At 41.0% G+C, this 21,475-nt stretch overlaps 1 protein-coding gene across 1 annotated transcript in view; it reads left to right on the top strand.

The window, feature by feature from the left end:
• The window catches only part of fws (four way stop), a 100,180-nt gene that overhangs the window by 46,415 nt on the left and 32,290 nt on the right, over positions 1-21,475 (top strand). Inside the window, 3 exon segments of the mRNA XM_067108952.1 lie at positions 838-996; positions 1,854-1,987; positions 6,747-6,880. Coding sequence (XP_066965053.1) covers positions 838-996; positions 1,854-1,987; positions 6,747-6,880 — 427 coding nt within the window.

The raw sequence follows: 21,475 nt of genomic DNA, 5'->3' as shown, positions 1-21,475 counted from the left end.
ACTATCAAAGTAGGTAGTTAAAAGTGTTTCCAGAGGGGTGTCAAGTATTCGTGGATTTTAGCTATTCGCGGGGGGTTGTGGTATGCATCCCCACGAATACCAGGGGTTGAATGTACTTGGTGTTTGAACTTTTAAAATAGGGTTTTGTAAGTGTTTTTAGAGGTGGGTAACAACTTAATGCGGATTTTTGCTTTTCGCGGGTGGTTGTGGTCCCTAACCCCCTTGAATAATGGGGGTCAACTGTATATATCCTTAGGGCCTTGGTCCGGTGTGTTGGATAATTTCAAGTTCTGGATAATGGCAGCCTGGATAATTGAGGATTAATTGAGTTAAGTAGGATAAAAGTTGTTCCTGATGGAAACTAAGGAGCTGATGAGACGACCTGAATTTGTGTCAGAGTTCATCATTGTAGATTTAAATTTATAATTGATTGTTAAACATTTTATACTGTACAAGTATATACAAACAGTTAATTTAAGAAATGGAAATACAGTAGATGGCTGTAGAATAAATGGAATTGGTGTTCTGTAAAGTAAAGTAAATTGTAGAATCTAATAGCAAGAGATCAGGTCTGATTTTGGAGGCAATAGTAACATATGACTTTCTGCACATAACATTCTAAGCACTGTATTTTAATTAAGGCTGCACTGTATTACTTGTCAAGAAATTTTATTCCTGTAATTGCAAAGATAACTGTAGAAAAACTCATTAGTATATTCAATATTCTTGCAGCTGTCATTAGTGGTATTGTTAAACTAGTTTATCATAATTGTAATACAGTACAATAATGATAATCAGTATGAAAAAAATATCAACTATAATTTTGTTTGTGTACAGCCCTGAAAAAGCCCTGAGGCACACCCTGATACCCCTTGAGGAAGCATATCTTTCAAGATCACTTTCAAGATTGTTTGACCCTGTCAACCTGATGTTTGCAGCCCAGGATGCACCTCCTGCAAAAGATGAGGTTGATGCTCTCATAAAAACTATCACGAGGTACATTAGGCCCTAGTTTATTGTCACTTTTAGGTTTAAATGTAAAAGTGCTGCAATTAGATACATTTAATTTTAATGGAAATACTCCTCCTTTGTATAACATGCACTATGGATATAATTTTATTGAACGAATGTCTCATTTGGGAGTAACAGATAATTCAGCTCAGTAAGATCTATCACGAGGTACATTAAGAACTAGTTTATTGTCACTTTTTGGGTTTAAATGTAAAGGTTCTGCAATTAGCTACATTTTATTTTTATGGAAATACCCTTTTTTTATTATGTGTACAGTACTATAGATATAATATATAGCATACAAAGTATAGTTTTCCAATAGGAAGACTGTTTAAAAATATGTAAACAATAAAGTAAATTAGAAATCAAATCATTATGGATACTTATAGTGAGAGTTAATCAAGAAAATGTTATAGGGTAAGATTACGTTAATTATTTTGCCTGTAAGAAAATTTTGCCCACAGTTTTCCAGTTATGTTTGCATGCCATATGCATTGTCTTCTGCCACTTGAGGGATGACCCTTCTTGAAACATCATTTTGCATTTCATAAGCTAACAGCTGACAGCAAATCTGGGATATCCCTTATTATTTTGGGGCCTAAGATGTAGGATTCATGTAACTAAGAATTTTTTTTTATTTTGTCGCACATTGGATAATTATTTTTATTTTTAAAAAGAAATATGAGTTTATATCCATTTAGAATTTTTTTGCACAACGATACAAATTGTTATAGTAATGATAATTTTTAATTGTTTAGAGTGATTGTTTACATAATCATTTAAGAATATATTGTAATAACAAACTGAATTTTAAGATTACAAAAGCATTTGTACAATTTCAGTGAGTTAAACATATCGGCTGTGGACAAAGCTCTGAGTGAAACTGTAGCTCGTAATGTGGCCAAGACTCTTCAGCTGTTCTGTGTGAAAAGTGAGCAGCTACTTGTTACAGATGGGGAAGCAAGTCAGGTCATAGGTATGTATGCTATTATTCCTGTGCCTTATTTACCTGTCTCAGTAGCAGGATTCCACGTACAAAGTGCCCCACATGGAACATTGTAGATGGTACTAACGGTCCTGTACAATGTCCATTCACATCATTTACTTTGCTGCCTGCCTTTTCTTTTCATCTGTTCCCTTCAGCCATCCATTTAGCTTTTCAACCTCTGTAACTTTACCTTCTCAAATCTTCAATTCTTATTCAAGTTGATAATGACTTACTTGTCTGGTATTAACTGATATGGCTAAATTATACTTTTTATTATTTTTGTCTCTAAGACTTTTACTCTTTAATTATGGGTAATGAACTTCATCTGTTTGACATTTGCTCTGTTTATTTTAACTTCCTCTTTGAAATTAGCTGCAGTGTCTGTTCTTGAAACATGGTTGCTTTTTATCCCATTTTTAGTGTCTTTGTTTTAAAGGACTGACTGAAAGTTGTGCTGCATAAATTTTTAATGCCGTTTTTGTACTGCAATGAAGCAAGTGACCATCAATATCCATAATTTATTGGATAATAAGCAGTATTTAAATACGTTTATTGCATTTACTTGTTCTTGTAGAATGCAAACATTTTGGCAGGGTACCTGGGTATTTCTGCCACTATGCATATTGGGAAGTAACTGTATTTTTTTTATATTCCTTTTTTACTTATATATGGCTTTCCCCATTGTTCTTTTGGCATGTGCTCTCTCGTTTTGTGTGCCTTTGTGGTGGCCATGTGTTGGTTGGTTTGTGTGCATTAATTTGGTTATTAAATTTTAAAAAAGTATTTTTTATTTGTCAGATTTATTTGTTTTGTATGATAAATAAATGAATTACTAATTTTCAAATATTAATAATTAATGTAAACACAGCAACATCAATTCATCAAAGAAAATATATAGTGAATTAGTAAGATTTTAGTTCAATAAATTTTTTCCCTCATCTTTTTCCCAGCCATATCCGAAAGCTCTGGAGCGAGGGGGGAGGGTGTAAGCTGTCAAATATATAAAATATCTTGACATATTGACTTCAAAGGGTAGAAAGTGTTGCTCACTCTTGATCAAATATATGTGTTTTCCCCTCAGTGGTTTCTCTCTCTCTCCAAAGATGAGAGATAGATAGGTAGATAGATAGATAGATAGATAGAAAGAAAGAAAGGACGAGTGGTTGATAGAAGGATATACATAATATATACTGTATTGACATTTTTAATTGTTTAACTGATGTAAGCAACTCAGTTCACCTCTCTCTCTCTCTCTCTCTCTCTCTCTCTCTCTCTCTCTCTCTCTCTCTCTCTCTCTCTCTCTTATTGGCTGGAAGGGTTAGAAGTATATACATATATATATATATATATTTTGAAATTATATTAATAATGTCATTTCAAAGTTTAACACTACAATAATAGGATATTAGTTGAAGGTATATTTGATGTAGGATGATACTTTAAGTATACATTTGGTGTTTTAAGTATTCGTGGATTTTAGCTATTCGTGGGTGTTTGTGGTACGTATCACCGGAGAATACAGGGGGTCGACTATATAGTTTTTGGAAGATTCGTAAAATGCCATTTATGCTAATGGACCTCATAAGGTGAATCACAAAAATACATGCTTTAACCAAGGACTGACTTTGTGATCTTACAAGAGTGCAGTAGGTGTAATATTCTCAAGAAAGTTTAAAATATCATATTGAGATCCAAACTACTGGTAATGGACAAGATTGTTTTTAGAGTGCACAAAGTTTCAGTGATTGTTTGAAGAAAATTGAATGCAGTGGGTAATATGTTGATTAACAAGACAAAGAGAGTACTAATTAACCCTTAAACGCCGACCAGACGTATCATACGTCGACTAAAATTGTCTGTTGGGTGCCGAGTGGACGTACCGCACGTCGACTACAAAAATTTCAACCTTCGGTCAACTTTGACTCGACCAAAATGGTCGAAAAACGCAATTGTAAGCTAAAACTCTTACATTCTAGTAATATTCAATCATTTACCTTCATTTTGCAACAAATTGGAAGTCTCTAGCACAATATTTTGATTTATGGTGAATTTTTGAAAAAAAACTTTTTCCTTATGCCCCGCGTAACTCGGCCGAAAATTTCAGAAATTCTTTCGTCATTTTGTCGTAAGTATTGCACTGTTTTATATTAGCCGTTACATAAAGTTTTATATATGAAAATGTGCGCAATTTCATGTAAAAATACAGCAACATACAACCCATGGTTGTAGCTTTTATCAGTTTGGAAATATTTTCATATAAACCACAATAACTGCCAAAATTTCAACCTCTTGTCAACTTTGACTCGACCGAAATGGTCGAAAAACGCAATTGTAAGCTAAAACTCTTACATTCTAGTAATATTCAATCATTTACCTTCATTTTACAACAAATTGGAAGTCTCTAACACAATATCTTGATTTATGGTGAATTTTTGGAAAAAACTTTTTCCTTATGCCCGTGCGGTAACTCGGCCGAAAATTTCAGAAATTCTTTCGTCATTTTGTCGTAAGTATTGCACTGTTTTATATTAGCCGTTACATAAAGTTTTATATATGAAAATGTGCGCAATTTCATGTAAAATACAGCAACATACAACCCATGGTTGTAGCTTTTATCAGTTTGGAAATATTTTCATATAAACCACGATAACTGCCAAAATTTCAACCTTCGGTCAACTTTGACTCGACCGAAATGGTCGAAAAACGCAATTGTAAGCTAAAACTCTTACATTCTAGTAATATTCAATCATTTACCTTCATTTTGCAACAAATTGGAAGTCTCTAGCACAATATTTCGATTTATGGTGAATTTTTGAAAAAATCTTTTTCCTTACGTCCGCGCCAGAAATTCTTTAAGATCACGTTTGTCGTAATGTTTGCACCGTTTTATATTAGTCGTTACATAAAGTTTTATATATGGAAATGTGTGCAATTTCATATAGAATACAACAGAAAATAACTCATGGTTGTAGCTTTTATCAATTTTGAAATATTTTCATATAAATCACGATAACTGCCAAAATTTCAACCTTCGGTCAACTTTAACTCGACCGAAATGGTAAAAAAACGCAATTATAAGCTAAAACTCTTACATTCTAGTAATATTCAATCATGTACCTTCATTTTGCAACAAACTGGAAGTCTCTAGCACAATATTTCGATTTATGGTGAATTTTTGAAAAAAACATTTTCCTTACGTCCGCTCGGTAACTCGGCCGAACATCTCAGAAATTCTTTCGTCACGTTGTCGTAATGTTTGCACCGTTTTATATTAGTCGTTACATAAAGTTTTATATATGAAAATGTGCGCAATTTCATGTACAATACAACAGAAAATAACTCATGGTTGTAGCTTTTATCAGTTTTGAAATATTTTCATATAAATCACGATAAATAGAAAAAATTCTACTTTCGGTCAACTTTAACTCGACCGAAATGGTCGAAAACTGCAATTGTAAGCTAAAACACTTAGAGTCTAGTAATATTCAATCAATTAGCTTCATTTTTCAACAAACAGGAAGTCTCTAGCACAATATTTCGATGCATCATTTTGTGATAATATTTTCTCTGTGTTGCTTTGATCGTTTTACAATTTGTTATATACCAAAATCATCACAATTTAGTGTAAAATACAAAGAAAAAAAAATAACCCATTAGCTTTAACTGTTTTGCTCACAGCGATTTGTATAAAATTATATATGACAAATTTTTTTTTTCGCTGTCATATATTTCAATATTTATATATGATAATGGTATTTTTTTTCATTTCTGATGGTTGCATACTAAACTTCAGGCAATGACAAAAAAAAGGAGCCAAAAATGAACTCTTAATCTTAAAAACTAAGCATGCTGTGATTTTTGAAAAACTTTTTTCCGCTTGACGCTAACTCGAAAGCCGCCAGCATACGGGAGACGTTTTTGTAAATAGAGGCTCGGTGTTTAAGGGTTAATTGATTTTGAAACATATTGTTTATATTGACCAATTCAGATTATTAAAGGGGTTGTCGTAGGACCGTTGTAAGTTGTAATTTATTGGGAAACTATTGTTAGGTTAGTGTAAGTATGATCATCTTAAACTAAATGATAGGAAGGAATATTGATTGTAGGTTTGTTCAGTTATGTATTGCCTGTAGGTATTCAGAGAGTTAACCTGTGCTGACTGTAGAGTTCTGTAGATTTCGTAAATAAATCTTGGCTAATTAGAAATTGTTTGATTTACTCCTCAAGATAGTGTAATTAAATTATTGATGTTTTTAATGATCAGTAGATGCACTGATAATTTCTATGTAGAGTACAGTATTCACTTTTTCCCACATGGCTGCTACTTCTATACATGAATAGGCTTTTAGATCAACGTATAAAACTATTTTTGGCTTCTGCTTCTGGTTTTTTATGACATTTTTCCACCCATTGTTTATTGTTTCCCATCACATACTCTTTTCAGGTGTTTGATATTTTGTCCTTGCAATGTGAACTATCTCAAATTCATCAGAAAGTAGCAATTGACAGAGTACTTATTTTTTCCAATAATACCAAATTTCAAATCTTAGAATAGTGCATTGCTGCCTTTCCCTTACCTGATTTTCATTTCTGTTCAAAACAAGTTTTCTAAGAATATTAACAATTAGCACGAAGGATATACTAGCAGTAATTGCCCTGTCGTACGGTAGCATGTGTAAACTCAGACGGACTTGACTGTATGTTATGAAATTTTTAAAAATTTCCTTTATTTCTGTATATTTTCCAGGGCCTGCAACCAGTGGGCAAGCCTTGAATGGTGCAGTAGTGAACCAGCTTTTGTATGTTAGAAGTCAGGTGGAGAGGACTGCTTCAGCTACTTTAGCTCATTTACCCCAGCCAGTGACAAATACACTCCTTCAGGTACCTATATGATTAGGCCTACTGTTATACATTTTCATGTGCTTATGTTGATTTTTTTATTGATTTTATTATTTACATGAGATTGTGTATATGCTTATGTTGATTTTTTTATTGATTTTATTATTTACATGAGATTGTGTATATTGATATTTGTTTGTATTAAAAAGCTGTGAGTAATTCTTTGTATTCCCCTTAAAGTCCAATACTTTTCTGTTCTTTGCCTTACAATATAAGTGTCTAATTGTGCTTAGAATGTAAAATTTTTTTTCTCTTGCTAAGATAGGTAAACCTTTTTATGTTCTAGATTCATTAGGGGAATCTACATAGGAAAACAAAGTACCCCATCTTCCCCTATGTCAGTGATATGCGTAATGCAATAAATTGGATGAGAATGCCTTCATGGTTTCCCTGTGGTAGCAACCTCTACCAACAAACTCATTTAAAGAGAAAATTCAGGTCTTTTTTTGAGACTTGTAATTTTTGCTTTAAATAAAGAACTGCTTGCTTTTATTTGAATTAATATGATTTGTTCATTTAGTTACTACTACTACTACAACTACCACTAGTTTAATTACTGTCTTATTCCTGCTCCTTTTGGCCCATTATTTAAGGTAGAATTCTTTTGAACTAGCCCCATGAATGTCTAGAAATATTATTTGTTCATTTAGTTACTACTACAACTATTACAGTAGAGTAATAATAAAGGGATTTTGACAAAGGAAAAATCTATTTCTGAGGGAAGCCCTGTGTCACCCGGTGAAATTCCATACTAACACGAATTTCTAGGTATAAATATTGCTAAATATACCAGAGAAAAAGCTTTCAGGAATGCTGGAGTTACTACCCCAGATTGAGCGTCTTCTATATTGAAGACGTCGGTATTACCAAGGGTGAGTGAAAGAATCACAACCACAGAGCCACACTCGAAAGACATCCCCATGTCAAAACCCGGGAAGAGCAGAGAGCCGTACCAGCTCCCACACTCTCACCCGCCAAGCGGCGACTCCAGCGCCATCTGAACTCATTCCAGACTAGCACCACCCCAGGCTTGGCATGTGCAAGTAGGGGGGGAAACCAGCTCCTGGGAGGTTCACCGGGTGACACGGGCCTCCCTCAGAAATAGATTTTTCCTTTGTCAAAATCCCTTTTCTGAGCTCAGCCCCGTGTCACCCAGTGAAATAGTGACAGAGAATGATGCCAAGACTGCAAAGCTACAAAAGAAAACAAAAGGTGATTTGAACAAAAACACACGCTATGAAAAAATAGATTTAATTATGATATCTCTCTAATAACAGGTAAGTACGGGAACTTAAATTTAAGAGTAATGTACAGAAATAGATATGCAATGTAAATACGGGTGGAATAAGACACACCCAACAATATAATGGCACAATCAGGTAAATATAAACTTAAATCTAAGAACAATGAGAGGTATACAATATCAAGAGGTGAGGTACATGGAGCAAAATAAAAACAGCTCCAGCACCTCTAGGATAATCTAAATTCACAGCACATCAAAATACAATCACCAAGACAAACAATAACAAAGGCAATACTAGCATCAATTATGAGGAGCAAGGCAGTGAGGCATGATTGATCCAGAAGTGCAGGCAGAGAAATAAATGAGGCAGGCGGGCGGGGGGGAAAGGAAAGGGATTAAGGATAATTAAGGTGGGGGAATGACACTCCCCACAGCCACTGTAGAAAATTTCAGGGCTTTGAGTGATTTTAAATAGTGGCGTTTAAACACTAGAGGTGATTTCCATCCCGTATACTTGGTAAGTTCAGCAAAATCCATATTATGAAAATAATTGGTAGAGGTAGCTACCGTACGGATAGGGACTGAATCCGGGTTGGCTTGTTTAATAAAATACAGAATTTGCTGTCTTATAGCGTTCAACGAAAGAGTTCCACCTTTTTCCCTGATGAAAAGAGGACCCAACTTACACTGTGGAGTTCTTTGTAGGTAAGACTTTACGGTATAGACTGGACATAAGGACTGGTCCTGTGGAAGAGGCACCACCTTCCAGGGGGACCACCTGTCCTGAGGGTCTTCATTTTTAGCTAGGAACCTATGATCAGGGGAAAGGAGGACTTCTCCGGACGGGAGGAAATCAATGTGATCATCACCTCTAGCGAGAGCTGATAGCTCTGAAATTCTGGCACCTGAAGCCAAGCTAATTAGAAACAAGGTCTTTCTTAAGAGATCCAGATAAGAGCACTGTGAGTTATCAATATCAGAGGCTAATTTTAAAACATCGTTGAGGAACCAGGTAACAGAATGTGGGCGTGTTACCGGCCTCAAACGAGCGCATGCTCTAGGGATGGATGAAAAGTATGAATCTGTAAGGTCAATTTTAAAACCATACAAAAATACCTTCTTTAAGGCTGATTTAGCTGTAGTAATAGTGGCCGGAGCAAGGCCTTTTTCAAACAATGATCTGAAGAAAGTAACCGCTAGGTTAGTAGTCATAGTTTGAGCTTCAGATGCCTTCAAAAAGGATGCTAATTTTTTGACTGCTGAATCATATTGTCTGAGAGTAGAATCTCTCTTATCAGATTCCAGAAACAGTGTTTTAACGGGGTCAATGTTTGCTCCCTTTTTCGCAGCAAACTTTATAAAGTCCATAAAACCAGGGCATTCTGAATTTTTAAGGAAGCTAACACAGTCTTGGTTTGTACTACTTGGGTCAGTCTGGGTTTGGGTATCTGATGACACCGCAACTTGAGCTCCTGAAGCAGAGGGAACCAGTTGCTCTTCGGCCAATAGGGAGCTACCAGAGCTAGTTGGCCCTTGAATGACCTGAGTTTATGCAGTACCTTCAACAATATGTTTATTGGGGGAAACAAGTAGATCCTCTCCCAATTGTTCCAGTCTATGGTCATCGCGTCCGTGGCATAGGCCTGGGGGTCCAGGTTGGGAGCCACATAACAGGGAAGCTTGTGATTGCTCTCTGTAGCGAACAGATCCACTTGGAGTCCCGGAACCCGGCGGCAAATCCAATTGAACGATTCTCCGTCCAGAGACCACTCCGTCTCCAACGGAGTAGTCCTGGACAGGGAATCCGCCACCACGTTCCGGACCCCTGCTAGGTGGGTGGCCGACAGATGCCAGCCGTGCTTGTTCGCCAGGGAGAAGATAGCTACCATCACCTGGTTTACGCGACCTGATTTGGAGCCGCCCCTGTTGATGCAATGAACCACCACGGCGCTGTCCAACACCAGCCTGATGTGAATCTGGCGTTGGGCGGGCGGAGTTTCTTTAGAGTTAGAAACACTGCCATAGCTTCCAAGGTGTGTATATGGAACTGTTGAAACATTGTAGACCATGTCCCTTGTACTTTTTGTTTTGGTGAGTACCCTCCCCAGCCGCTTAATGAAGCGTCTGTGTGAATTACATGGAGCTGGAGGGGGAAATTGAAGTGGGACCGACTTTGGACAGGCCTTTGACTGTGGACCATGGTCGTAGCCTTGTCTTCAAGATTCGAGGGATTGAAGAGACCCTGTCTCTGAGCCTGACATTGGCTCGTCTCCGCCACACTCTGTTTATGTCTTTTAATTTCGCTTTTAAGAGCAGGTCTGTCACTGAGGCGAACTGAAGAGAGCCGAGAATTCTCTCTTGAGACCGGCGGGATGCTGCTTTGTCCTTCAAAAATTTTCTGGTAGCGTAGGCTATCTCCTTCCGCTTGGACGGCGGGAGGGATAGCTTGTACGAGGACAGGTCCCACTGGAGACCCAGCCACTGAAACCGGGACTCCGGAGTCAGGCGGGACTTCTCCCTGTTCAACTGAAAGCCTAACGACTCCAGGAACTTGATCACTATGGCTGTAGCCTTCCGGCACTCCTGTACTGTTGGAGCCCAGATTATCCAATCGTCCAGGTATGCTGCCAGGAGATCTCCTGGGACCGTAGCTGCTGAACGACTGTTTCGCCAGCTTTGTAAATATCCTGGGGCTATATTGAGTCCGAAAGGCATGACCTTGAAGGAGTAGGCTTGTTTCGAGTCTGAAAACCCAGGAAGGGAGAGAAGTTCCGCGCAACCGGGACGTGATAGTAAGCGTCTGAAAGATCGATAGAGGTGGTGACGGCTCCACGCGGCAGTAGAGTCCGTACTTGAGCCACCGTAAGCATGCGAAACTTGTCGCATTTTATGTAGAGATTTAGACGCGAGAGATGTAGAATCACTCTTTGCTGACCGGAATCTTTTTTTGGGACAGTGAACAGCCTGCCTTGAAATTTGAGGTGCCTTACTTTCTTTATTGCTCTCTTGTTGAGAAGCTCCGTCACAAAGTCCTGTAGGACTTTGGAGGGGGTTGGTAAAATCTGGTCAGGGGAGGGGGATCCTTGACCCAGCTCCAACCCAGACCTTTGGACACAATGCTGTGTGCCCAAGGACTGAAGGACCACTGGTCTCTGAACCAGTAAAGCGACCACCTACCTGACTGGTCTCAGTGGGAGGAAGCAGGTTTGTTTCCTCTACCGCGGCCAGGTTTTTCCCGAGAGGCAGATCCGGCCTTACCTCTGTATGTGGCACGACCTCTACCCCCCCTTGCGCTCCTATTAAGGCCGTGAAAGACCCCACGGCCCTCATAGGTAGGGTTGTACGCTGGTGAGGAGACGTACGAGGGTGCAGCAAGGGATTGGGCTGGTTGAACCAGCACATATTGTTGGGGTTGAGCCTTGGAGGTGGAGGGTTGGCCCACCGCCGAGACTGGGACTGCCTGAACTACCGTCCGGTGTTGAGGTCTTCTGTGCCGCCTAAAACGTTTTCCAGACTTAATCTGGGAGCTGCCAGATTCGGGGGTCTTCCGCTTGAAGGCGGAGATACCCCAACGGGAGCGCAGGCTCTGGTTGGCCCTGGTAGCCTCGCTCAGGACACTGGCAACTTCGTCTTCTGGGAAGAGATTATCCCCCCAGATAGAGCTCTTCATGAGCTTGTTAGGCTCATGACGAATGGTGGCATCCGCAAAGATGGATTTATGCACTCCAACTTAGCCACCATAAAGTCATACAGGTCTGACTGAAACCCTGCCAACAGGGATTTAGCCAGAACCTGGAACAGAGGCTCCTCTGCACAGGAGACGGCGGTCGCTTCTGTTAAGCACAGGGAGTTCAAGGATCGGCTCAACCGACACCGAGCCTCAAACTCCGCCTTCAGCAGAGCTTCCGGGAGCTTAGGAAGCTGCTCACTGAATTGTGAAGACGTGCAATCAGCGTCCAATTTACCCACTGTAAATGTGGATGGGGCGTCCTTCCAGAACTCCTCACCTCCTGGGAATACCAGAGATATGGAGTCTGTCTCCCTCAGCTGAGGCAAGGGTTTGCCATCGAAGCAAGCCTGAGCCGTTGCCAAAGCAACTTTGTTTAGGCAGGGAGTGGGCAACTTATCACCCAAGGAAAACATGGTATAGTTGCCCTTGAAGGAGTCAATTTAGTATTATCTGCCAGCCACTCCGTAAGAGTGCGCAGCAGAGCAGATTGCGCCTGGTCCCTAGGGAAGATCACCGTCTCCTTAGGGACCTTGTCTGAGCATATCCAGGCTTCCTCCGTCAGCCTAACGAACGGCCTGGGTAGGGGGCAAGCGATCAGGAGGGAAGAACTCCAGTTCCTCCAGACGCCTCGTGCCAAGACCCTCGATGGTCAGGGTGTCTTCGTGACGAATGGGTTCCCTACATCGAAAGGAGGGAGGTCAGCAGTGTCAGGGATCTCATACTGCGGACGGCCCGCCGAGCGAGCCATATCCGCCAGCAGAGTCTCCTGATTATGAAGCCTTTCCGTAATCTTGGTAAGCTTTGCCTCTACCTCCGTAGAGATTCTTTGAGCAACATCCCTGCAAACGCCTCAGGGTCAAAGGCAGGCTGGCGAGGAGGGCTTGGCTTGGGAGCCCTCTTACTCGCTCCTTTGCCCGAGGTTCCTGGTTTGCTCCCGGAGGCCACAGGTACAACAACCTTGGCCTTCGACGGGGGGAAGGGAGATGCCTTACGGGAAGACGAGGACTTGTAGCCCTTTGCCTTCCACGACGTCTTCAACTTCAACTTGGGGACAGCAGATGGAGCCCTGTCCTTCAAGATGGAAGACTTGGTAAACCCTGAAAAAGATGACACAGAGGAAGATGGGGAATCAAAAAGGGGACCCGCCCCCGCTGCCTCACTTACCTCGCTACCTACCCCTTGGTCCGGCTCCGTATTCATCGGCTCCAGGTCCAAATCTAAGGCGGCGACGTCCTCTGAAACCTCCGCGTACAGGGGTCCCTCTTGAGGTGGCTGGGTCGCGCCCGGATCTGCTGGATGATGGGAGTGGCCAGATCTGCAGGTACGGCCGAGCAATCCGGGCGCCGGGGTAGAGCAGGTCCTCAAGCTCTCGTCGAGGACATAGGGTTTCCCGACGGCACGTTCCTTCCAAACCCAGCCACCCAGGCGCGGAGAGACTCAAGGGGCTCCTTCTTGGAGGACTCGTCAGCCTGAAAGAGAGCAGGGAATCAGGTCTAACATATTGTAACACAAAAGTCATGACGTACAAAAAGAGCACATATCAGACTGAAAGTAGCGTGAAGAACGAAAGTCAAGCTTACCGACTCATCCTGGATACCACTGCACAGAGCGAAGCAAACCTCGCACCCGTCAGGATGCCAAACGACAAGATCATCCAGCCGGACCGCACAGCCAGCGTGGGTCCGCACACCACATGCCCGTAAGGTTGATGGAGGGTGGCGGTGCATCCTGGCTCCTCACAACGCACAGTCTGTAAGTGTGAAAAGTACATGAACCTACCACTCTAGAAACTTAAACTGAGCAGGCACGGGTATTTTCAAACCTACTACCAGAGTACTCCAGCGGGAAGAAAAACCCCCGTCAGAGACGGGCCTACCAAACAAGTAACTAAATATAGTGGTAAGCAAGCTGCTCTCCGACCACCTGAATACTCCGGCGGAACGATAGAGCTGAGTCAACAGGGCCCTACCACAAGGGATGCCGGGAATAAAAGATAGGGCGGAACCCAAGGGCAGGACACCGGACCTTGTAATAACAATATGTCCAACGGCGGAGTGAGCCGCCCGAACAAAACAAGTGTATATGCATATATAAAATACAGGGGATGGTAACGAAACTGGGTAATTCCATATACTCCGGAGTCCGGAACCACCCCTCCGGAGATCCCAAGTCTCAACCGCTAGAGAACAATAGTAGGGTGAGGCTAACAAACATCACAGGACCACGAGGGCCGGAGTAAGCGCCAGTCAACCCAACTAAAGTATCTCAACGCCAAGCTTAACGCGGAAAAGGGGCGAGAACCAATAACCCTAAGAATGCCCCAAACCTGCTCGATCCTAGGAGAGCAGGTTAACGAGACACTGAGCCAAGCAAAAAGTCATCGGGGACTTGTCCTGGGAGGGAGCGAATCCCTCCACCAGGAAAGGCCCCACAACTCGGAGTGAACGCCAGCTGACGTCACCCGCAGGAGAAGATGACAAAGAGCTTGACTTAGGGTAGGAAGGGGGGGGGAGGAAAGGGTTGGAGGGGTAGGGATGGGAGTAGGCCAGAGCAAGTGAAAACAGGAGACTGGGGAAGATACTTCACCCGCTCGACTGCAGACACACACCACGCCAAGTAAATTAATACCAGCAGTGGAAGAACATAGCCTACTCCGAATAAGGGGAAGGAAGGGATAGCGACCTAAGGCCTCAACGCGCTCGCCCCACAGCTAGGCGTAGCCTAGGCCAGCACCCGCACCTATGGATAGCCTAGGCTAACAGGAGGGAATAAGGGAAGGGAGGAAGGAGGAAACAACAGGGAGAGAAATTCCGTGTGCTGAAAACCAACCAGAGCCGAACGAAAGGGGGGAGGATGCTATGATAGCACAGAGGAGACACACCCACAGAAAAAGCCTCTACCCCTCCATAGAAGGGGGAGGACAATGGGGTCTCACTCTACAACCCAAACAACGGCCAGTGGAAGGAACAACAACAGAAACTCTCTCTACCTGCTGATCCCCTCCTCACACCTAACCTAACTCAGGGTAAAAGGGAGAGCGGGAGGCCAAAGGATGCAAAATACAAGCCTAACGTGACATAGGCAGGCTAGGGGAACCCCACACAACCTAACCAGATAAAAATAAATCACCATCACTAAGAATAATATATATATACATAAAACAATAATATAATCTTGTGCTTGTGCAAGGCGCATAGCCTAACCGAGAGGAGCGACAGGGTAAGTAAACAATAAAACCGTATCTGACGCTCCCCCGCATAACATAATCAAAGCCATAAAACACCTGATTAGCACCAGCACGTCACAATATAATAATAATGTAGCTAAAACTGTCAAAGCGGAAAACATCCTGGGGAGAAACCTAAGCGGGAAAATGACAGGAACCCTAATGAAGGAACCCCGATATGCGGTTCAACAAAATTAATGTAGAGAGACACCGAAACAACCCGCCCAGGAAACGCCACCAGGATGAACCTAGGGGATAATGATAAGAAAATGTAAACGACAAGGAGAAGCCCCAAACAGAACAAGCTGGGTGGGCGAATCTCATGGTCAACATGGCTGACTGGGACGCCAGAACGGCGTCATAACAACAACCACGCATAATATTAAAAATACGAAGGTTGAAACAGCCAAAGTTATCATAAAAACCCCACAATAAGATGGTACTTAACTTGGTGACAGTAAACTTGCTGGAAGGCATGCTGAGAAAAAAGGCGAAATCAGCGAAAACCACAAGCACAAAATTAACAAGTGAGAATATCACGTACTAGAAATGGAATGGGTTCAGATGGCGCTGGAGTCGCCGCTTGGCGGGCGGGTGAGTGTGGGAGCTGGTGCGGCTCTCTGCTCTTCCTGGGGGTTTTGACATGGGGATGTCTTTCGAGTGTGGCTCTGTGGTTGTGATTCTTTCACTCACCTTGGTAATACCGACGTCTTCAATATAGAAGACGTTTCGATCTGGGGGTAGTAACTCCAGCATTCCTGAAAGCTTTTTTCTCTGGTATATTTAGCAATATTTATACCTAGAAATTCGTGTTAGTATGGAATTTCACCGGGTGACACGGGGCCGAGCTCAGAAATGTGTGTAATAAAAATCCACAATTATATAGTAAACTATATTACCATGTAAAATATATACTGTATATTTCAGCATATAAGACAACCTTTAAATCATAAAATTCATCCCTAAAAATTGGGGATTGTCTTATACTACCATTCTGAAAATCAAACCTTGAATTCTAAGTGATGTTTATCGGTAGGCTAGCCTCGCCCTCGGTGCGATAACCACCTACATACATGAAAAGATTCACATTATGAAATAAACTGATAATAAAGGTAATAAAACCCCTTTTACCTTATATATTATTGGCATATCTTCATAATAAATTGCCTATTCAAGGAATAATTCCATATCAATGAAATCAACTCTTATCCATGCGAGACCAGCTAACAAAATGCAGTCTAAATATCCATGTGAGACCAGCTGACAAAATGTAGCCTAAATATGAAGTCATGGATGCATTCACAACAATCTTTATCTTTCGTAAACGTAGTGTAATTACGGTAGTAATAACATTTAGAACAACGTAATAGCAGGTTGTAACTGCTTAGAATAATTCAGTCATGTGAATGATAATTATGTACGATAATTATCATAGTTTATTGTGTTGTTAGGGGTTGCTTACGATTGGCGATGAAACGTAAGCAAAACAGTGTTTTTTTTAGGCGACGTGTGTAGGAAAAACATGATATAGAATCGACTTTGTTGTTTCGATTAGCGTATATACTCATTAACACGCGATCTCACGCATCGTGCGACCCCCAAATTTTCACCCATAAAAAATTATTTTATTTCCTGTATCATGCGAATTCCTTTTTTGAGAGACCAGATTACCTTGGACTAATCTCTTTTACTCCATCTCTTTGTCCCATCTTCTTGTTAAATAAGTTAAAAAGTAAAAGTTTAATGATAAAAGTATCATTAGTTATACTCATTGAGTTACCAAGTAAAGCCATAAACAACCAAACGAGAAACAACTGTTTTGCTATGAACAGCTGAATCGGATAACAACAGCTGTTTTGCTTGCATTTCAGTCATCATATGTTAGTAAACAATTACTGTAGTTATGTTACAAATGACATTAAGTAGAATACAACTGTTATATATTTTACATTATACCCTTATTCACCATGGAGAAAAGATCGTAAGAAAATATACTGCTAAATTTAAGCTGCAAGTTGTAGCTGAATCTGAGAAAACAAACAATGTTCAAGCGTTAGTGTTAATGACTATAAATTATTGTGCATTGGCAACATGGGCGAATTTCCTAAACTTCAATATGCCATCAAACTGACCATAAATAATAGTGGAGAGAAAAGTATTTTAATCAAAGCTACTGGGCACGAAAGAACACATTACTGTTGCTTTAAGGTGTATGGCAAATGGGATGAAACCTACCCCCATGGTTATCTTTAAATGGGAATTGAATTGATGCCGATACAAAAATTCCCGGAAGGTATCGTTGTCCACATTCACTTAAAAATCTAAGCAATGCATATGGCACATGAGCGCTATGTTTGTATTTTATAGTACAATTAGTAATATGCAAATACATACAATATTACTGGATACAGTGAAGTAAAGCAAAAATTGTTAAGAGATCCATGGAAAAGATGTATATTCGTTATACAGTATATGTCTTTTATAATATGATACTAATACGTGAATATTACATACGCCAATTTTATATTTCGTGTATGGTGCGACTCCCTTAAAATTAGCTTCAAAATTAGGTCTTCAAAAGCCTCGTGATGTGCGAGTATATACAGTATTTTGAATTATAAGGATACAGTAAGTAAAACAGCATTTGTAAAAGCATCTTTACATAACCAATATTTCATAAGATACCTGTTGTTGCAAAAGCTAGTCTATACACGAATGGTTTTGTAATTTAGCAGTCGTCTTATACCACAGACATAAAATAAATTCATGAAAAGTTGTCATAATTTTTTACCTCGTCTTATCTAAAGGTCGTCTTAAACACGAAAATATATGGTATTTTACTATATAATCGTGGATTTTACTACACAGATTGTTTTTCACGAGATTGTGAATTTCTTAGCAATAATAGTAGTAGTAATACATTGAAAAGAATGGCAGTCTGTATGCTATTGATCTTACATTGTGCCTTCTCAACTTGGCATATAAGTTTCTTGGTTTTTGCAGGAAATTACAAAGCAGCTGTCCAAATAATTTATTATCCTGATGCTTTTGTAGTCCTTGCTACCATTTAAAAGTGATGAGGGCACCAGGGATGTATGTAAGAAATATTTATAAATGTCAGCAGGTTTACAAAGAAGGTGGTAATTTTTTGATTGGTTGGTCATATTCAGGGAGCTCTATTGGCTGTTAAGAAAGAGTCTGGCTGACCAATTTTGGTGCTGACTGGTTGGCATCAGGGGGCTCTGCTTATGGCTGTACAGTATAGTTGTCTCAGGAGCATGCTTCATTGTTCTCCTGACAGTGGTTGGCAGGAGGATGGTTTTCTGATTGACATTGAGAGTAGGTTTCCACCAAAGAGTGGCCAGGGCCTCCTTGTTGCTGAGGCAGCGGTGGTCCATGTTCGCTGTCAAGGCTTGTTGTATTCCACATGATCTGTTGTTCCCTCATGCAGTGTTGGTATACCACTCCTTCATGTAGATGGATGGCAATCCTCTTAGAGAAGCGAGTCATTGTCATACCAGTGTAAGAATGGTGGTAGACCACTCCTCTCTTGTACATGAGATCTTGCTGACAGAAAGGCTGTTCTTCATAAGGTACTAGCAGTTCTCCGATTCTTATGAGGTTTTCATATGGTGCCCTTTTATCTCAAAGACCAGATGTCAAGAGTTTCATTGTGACTTGCTTATATTTGGGGCTAGCGAGGGGGCCTACGCCCAGTGTCTATGAGGGCAGAGTTATATCGATCTGAGCACTGAGATGTGCTGGAAGATGAGAGGTCTCATCAGAACCCTCTCCACTTGGTGACTGCACACCGAGAGAGGTGGTGCCACCCCCCTCCTTCCTTTTTCATGGAGCAGAGTGGACAGTGTCTGGCCAGAGGCAGGGATACAGATTGCCCCTCAGTGTTGCAAAAGCCCTGCTTGCAGACAACCCACATGCCACTCGAGGAGCAGATTCAACCAGGACTGCAGTTCATCTTGCAAAATATCAGGGGTGGTCGGCATCCAGTGATAGACTTGTCAGCTCTCAGCAAGGTCCATTTCTAGGGAGATGCTTCAGTTGGTGTTGATCTCTATCAGAGAGGGAGACATCGTGGATTGGTAGATCTGCAGGACACTTACAGTTGACCCCCCCCCTTATTTGTAGTTCGGTATTCGTGGCTTCAGTTATATGTGGATTTTTCTGTGGAATGTATTTTTCAATAAATCACAGAAAATTCGGTAATTCATAGATTTCTTCATAAAGCAGTATCCAATAATTACTGTATTTTCAGGTTATTTTTGTGACTAAATACATATTTTATGATAAAAAATGATATACTGATTTCCAGATATTAGTAAGATTAATAAGATTAAATTATGATAATAATAATACTGTACTGTACCTGTAATAATACAGGTAATAATAAGTACTAATTTTCAAATATTAATATTAATAAAATTAAATATCAAGATTAAATAATACAGGCAGCCTCCAGTTATTGGCAGACTGTTATCAGCGATCCATTTTTACGGCGCTTGTCTAGCGACGAAAATCTGCAATTTTCGGTGCTGAAAATCGCTGATTTCCATTTATCAGCGCCGGTAATTGGGTATTGCTGCCAATACATACCTAACAGAGGCACTGATATCCGGTTATTGATGCCGATAAGCAAATTTAAAAGTCGGTGATTTTCACTTATTGTCACACTGTCGGAATGGAACCCCTGCCGATAACTGGGGACTACCTTATATGCTCAGAAATGATATGTATTGAACTATTAAAGTGATATTGAAATGATATTAAAATATTAAAGTGTTTTAAGATGATACTTTAAGGTATATTTGGTGTTTGAACTAGTCTCCCCCCAGGATTTGTGGGGGATAGGGACCACAAGTACCTGCAAATAGCTGAAGTCCACGAATACTTGACACCCCTATAAAAATGCTTGTAACTGCCTATTTTATTAATTCAAACACCAAAAAAACCCTCTAAAAATGCGTATAACTGCCTATTTTAATAGTTTTATCATAAAAATGTATTTAGTCACGAAAATAATATGAGAAGACAGTAATTAGTGAATATTTCTCTATGAAAAATTCTGCGAATAGGCAAATTTTCTGTGAATAATTTGGATGTATGTTCCACAGAAAAATCCACGAATTGGTGAAATCGCAAATCCTGAACCACGAATAGGTGGGGGTCGACTGTATTAAAATAGTCAATTATAAGCATTTTTAGAGGGGGTCTATGTGTTTGAACTATTAAAATAGGCAGTTGTAAGCATTTTTAGAGGGCCTGTCAAGTATTTGCAGATTTTAGCTATTTGCAGGGGGTTATGGTCCCTATCCCCTGTGAATACTGGGGGTCGACTGTACCTCTATACCCCCCCTTGCACAAGGCCTCCAGGAAGTACATACACTTTGTTGCTGGGGAGTGACCTGCCAGTTCAGGTCTCTTTCTTTGCTTAGCGTTGGCACCCCAAGTCTGCACCAGAATCATCTAGCTGCTCTTCATTTACACACTCAAAGGGCATGCAACTGAGGCTGTATCTCTACAGCTGGCTAATCCTGTCCTCATCTCAGGAGGAAGCAGAGAGGGCTGGGGGCACATGATCCTGAGCCTGTTGCCAGACACGGCATAGTAGTCAACCTGCACAAGTTTGAGTTGACCTCCAAGAAGAACATCAAGTACCTGGTGATGAAAATAGACACGGAGATGGCTAGGGCCTTCCTGCCGCAGGAGAGAGAAAACAACCAACTGAACACATCCCACAACTTTCTGTCCAAGACACTCCAGCCTTCAAAGAAGTGGCACATCCTCCTGAACCATCTGGTTTCCCTTAAGAAGCTGGTTCTAAGGCGCAGGACACAACTCCAGTGTCTCCAATGGCAGATGAAAGAGACCTGGCAGCAACCGAAGGAGGACTTGTCGTAGCCCATAGAGGTGACCGAGAGAGTAAAGGAAGATCAGACATGGTGGAGGGACCCATTCAACCAGATGTTAAAAGTGCCACTCAGCAAACCTTCCCCAGAGATGCTGGTGTTCTCCCTAAAAGGGGACGCTGCACAACTCAACAGGAAGTGCGTTTTGGGGATGTGGGGTCCTGAGGAGGAGGGGGAGGAGGAGGCATACATCAACTTCCTGGAGATGAAAGCAGCATGGGTGGCTCTCCAGTTCTTCCAACACCACCTGGTAGGTCTCTGGGTTGTCATGATGAATGACAACATGACAGTGGTAGGCCATGTCAACAAACAAGATTTCCAATATCTTTGGGAAAATATGGATGTGTATGCCTTCCCTCTGTTCAGACAACTGTGAAGGTTACCAAACAGTCTCTACCAGTCCTAGGGCCTTTGGATGACCCTGTTAGTGCTCCTGTGGCCACAGACTGAGTGG

Source organism: Macrobrachium rosenbergii, chromosome 9 (genome assembly GCF_040412425.1).
Source record: "Macrobrachium rosenbergii isolate ZJJX-2024 chromosome 9, ASM4041242v1, whole genome shotgun sequence".
Taxonomy (NCBI): domain Eukaryota; kingdom Metazoa; phylum Arthropoda; class Malacostraca; order Decapoda; family Palaemonidae; genus Macrobrachium; species Macrobrachium rosenbergii.
The sequence above is the reverse complement of the archived record's forward strand: the minus strand, read 5'-3'. Positions and strand labels throughout refer to the sequence as shown.